Source organism: Buceros rhinoceros, unplaced genomic scaffold (genome assembly GCF_000710305.1).
Source record: "Buceros rhinoceros silvestris isolate BGI_N320 unplaced genomic scaffold, ASM71030v1 scaffold24804, whole genome shotgun sequence".
Taxonomy (NCBI): domain Eukaryota; kingdom Metazoa; phylum Chordata; class Aves; order Bucerotiformes; family Bucerotidae; genus Buceros; species Buceros rhinoceros.
The window spans coordinates 10,408-13,826 of NW_010410345.1; the positions used below are offsets into that span (position 1 = coordinate 10,408).

General features: G+C 55.9%; 1 protein-coding gene across 1 annotated transcript in view; it reads left to right on the top strand.

The window, feature by feature from the left end:
- SEPN1 (selenoprotein N, 1) overlaps positions 1–1,218 on the top strand; it is a gene marked incomplete at its 5' end in the record, with an annotated part of 8,803 nt that extends 7,585 nt beyond the window's left edge. Inside the window, 2 exon segments of the mRNA XM_010135592.1 lie at positions 394–495; positions 1,048–1,218. Coding sequence (XP_010133894.1) covers positions 394–495; positions 1,048–1,218 — 273 coding nt within the window.
- Positions 1,219–3,419: the final 2,201 nt, after the last annotated feature.

Here is a 3,419-nt window from a genome sequence, read left to right on the forward strand (position 1 = left end):
TGTCCGAACCCTGCGTCTCCTGATTGCTCCTTTCCCCGCTTACGGGCCTGTCTCTGGACCTGTGCTGTCAGCTGGGGTCAGTCACCAAGCTAGAGCCTGTGAAAAGCTGGGGTCAAGCTGTTGGTGTGCCTGGGAGCTGCCAGCGATGGGGTGGTTTTATTATTTTATTATTTAATATTTTATACTTTATGTTTGGTGAGAAAACCTACAGCCAGAATGTGAGAGGGAGACTGAAACGGAATAGTGAAGCAGATGGTGGAATGGAACCAGTTACCACCGTGCTGCAAAGTGTCTCTTTGGTCCCTTCCTGCCTCCTGTGTTCGGTGCCCTTCTCCCACGCTGTTCTGCTAGTTCTGGTGCATGCAAACACGTTTCTTTGGCGTCTCCTTACAGAGCAACAGAAAGAATGAGTTCCACAGCAAGCTGGCTGACCTGCACCTGGAGAAATACAGCTTCCCAGTGGAGATGATCATCTGCCTCCCCAACGGCACGGTGGTGCGTTCCTTACCCTTTCACTGGGCAGGGCTCTTCCCAGCAGAATATGCCCTTTCCAGGGTCCGCTCCCCCAACCATTGCCAGCTCCTCGAGCCTTCGTGGGGCCGTAATCCCTCGCGGGGCCATGCTCTCAGGAGGGCTGTGGCAGGCAGACAAAAAAGAGCTGAAACAAATGGCTTTTTATTCAGAGAGAGAACAACAGCCGCTCTGGGCGGGGAGGGGATGATGAGACTGGAACCCAGCGACTGCCTGCGAGTCCACATTGTCCCTGGTTGGAGTCGGTGACCTTTGGGAAGCCATCATAGCTTGTTTCCTGCTCCTACGGTCCCCTGTGCTCATGCCTGGGAGAATCTCTCTTACCAGCACCTTCGAGCACATTTACCTTCCTTTTGATTCCCCAAGTTGATCACAGCAGATCAGTCCTTAGCAAGTCCACACACTTCAGCTCTGCTCTGCTCTGCTTCCCGACAGCCCCCTCACCTGGAACTGGAAGAACAACAGCAGTTCTTGACACTTGACAGGCAGCACTTTAAAGTCTGTTCTCTTTGCCAGGTTCACCATATCAATGCCAACCACTTCCTGGACATTACTTCTATGAAGCCTGAAGATGTTGAAAGTAACATCTTTAGTTTCTCGACCAATTTTGAAGACCCATCAACTGCAACTTACCTCCAGTTCCTGAAGGAAGGGCTGCACAGAGCAAAGCCATACCTGCAGACCTAAACACAGCGCCCCAACGCCCCACAGACAGCCAAAGACTTCAGAGCTCTGTTTTGATTACAGCGATTCTTCCTCCCCTTCATGCCAGACGTTGATGTTAAGGTGCAGACGGTCCCGGGACCGGGGCTGTGCTCTGGCTGTTGGTTTGAGGCCAGAGTTTCAGGTGATTCCAGTTTACATAATCTGCCCTTTTGAGTTCAGGCGAATTTTACAGGAGTGAGAATACTTGAATCCATGAACATCCTCGGCTTGGTTTGCCACCTACCTTCGGGTTTTTCCAGCTCCTATTCAGACGCTGTGGTGAAACTCATGTAACTGCTACACCAGGCATCACCTGGAAGCCCCTGATCTTGAGAACTGGCAAACACAGGATCCAGCGTGGGTGGGGAGATCCCTTCTAGGAGCCAGAGTCCTCCACACCTCCTGGCCAGCACAGCTCTGGGCTGTGAGCTGCTCGGTGGCTGGATGCCAGCGCTTCCCCACGGCCGTTACCGACAGCAGCGATAACGAGTGTGTGATGGGACTGTGGCTGGTACTGTGTAGATTTGAACATAGGAGGTTCCAACGGGGGGCTCAAGCTCTGGACCGGCCTCCTCCCAGCACCCGCGTGACGGGGTGGGGGAGCGGTCTCACTCATTCGGGTTCTCTGCATTCTGAGGGAGGTGCTGAGTTGACAGGGTGAAATTGGGAACAGAGACCAGGGCGTTAAGGGTATGGTCAGCTCAGAGAGGTTGGGTGTAGAGTAACTGGTGGGCATGGGGAGGCAGAGCCCCTGTGAGCAGGACACAGCAGCCAGTGGTGTCCCCACTCCATCCAGGCCAGGGCCGTTCCACCACCGCCGGCTCTGAGAGCTTTGTGTCTCCTCAGAGATCCTAAAATGCTCCATCCTCCTTTGCTTCAAGCTTCCAAGCCTCGCTGAACGCTGAACCATGATGAAGTTCCCTTAGGGAAGGGGGGGTTCAGTGTTGCCCTGAGAGCAGTAACTGGTTGAGAACGGAGCGGTTTTAAAAGCCAGCAGTGCTAAAGAAACGTTCAGGAGATTTTTCCAGAGGGATTGCTGGGACAGGACGCTGCTGTCCCTTAGCTGGAACCACCCCAAGCAGTTGCCTCTGCTCTGTGCCAGTGCCTGGCCACAGGGAGAGCGGAACTGGGAGAAGGAAAGGTTAAATGAAATGGATTTTAAAGCATATTCCTGCAGATCGGGAGGAGACAAAGCATCTGCTGCAGCCGGCCACGGCTGCTGGTGCTTTTTCTGCTCTCTGAAGCACAATTTTCTTGGACCAAATCAAACGGGGGGGAAAGCCTTTTTTTTTTTATTACTTTCTGGAAGGGATATTTCCATTCCCGGGCTCCAGGAGCTGGGAGGAGCCTGGGGGTAGTGGTTACCCTGTCCCCACCCCTCCTGTCAGCATCGGGGCTGGAGACTGAACTTAGAGGGACCTCTGGGCTGAGCCTGTGTAGCTTCACTAATTGCTCTAGTGAGATTAATTACCCCGGGATGATTCTCAGTATTGGCTCTACAACTGTGCAGTAGCTCTGCAGGAGCTCGCACTCCGAGGGGCCTGCAGGGATGACAGGCTCGGCCCTGGCAGCGCTTCCAGCTGCGGAAAGTGCCAAAGCCTCCAGGCAGCGTTTGAGACAGCTCCTGTCGAAGCGGCAGTCTCGTCCCTTTGGGGGACTTCGGCCCAAGTGCAGACCAAGTGCCCACCTGCCCTGGCTCCTTGGAAGGGTCTGTTCCTGAGGGCGGTGGCGGAGCAGGCAGGGGATGCCTGGAAGAACAGGCACAGCAGCGGTTCCGCAGGGCAGGGGCAGCCCCTCTGCCCTGCGCTGGGCAAGGGCCAGGATCACTCCTTTGGTGCCCCAGATGCAGAGCTCCGGGCAGAGCCGGTGCTTTCAACAGCCCCATGCACATGGAGGGTCCGTGTCTGAGCCCGCGGTGAGCCGGGGCTGGCGTGAAGCCTTGGGCACCCGTGAGAGCACCTTGGGCATTCTGGGGTGAAGCGCTGGGCTCTTCAGCCCTGCCCGGGCCACCTCGGAGTGTGGTGTCCGGAGTGTGGTGTCCAGAGCCCAAACCGTGGGATCCGGCAGGCAGGTGGGACTCCACTGTGTCCCCCCATTAACCCATTAACTGCAAAGCTGCCAGGTGGGTCTGTCGCTGCCCGTGGCTGCCTGGCCTGTGGGCAGAAGACGTCACCTGAGGCCAT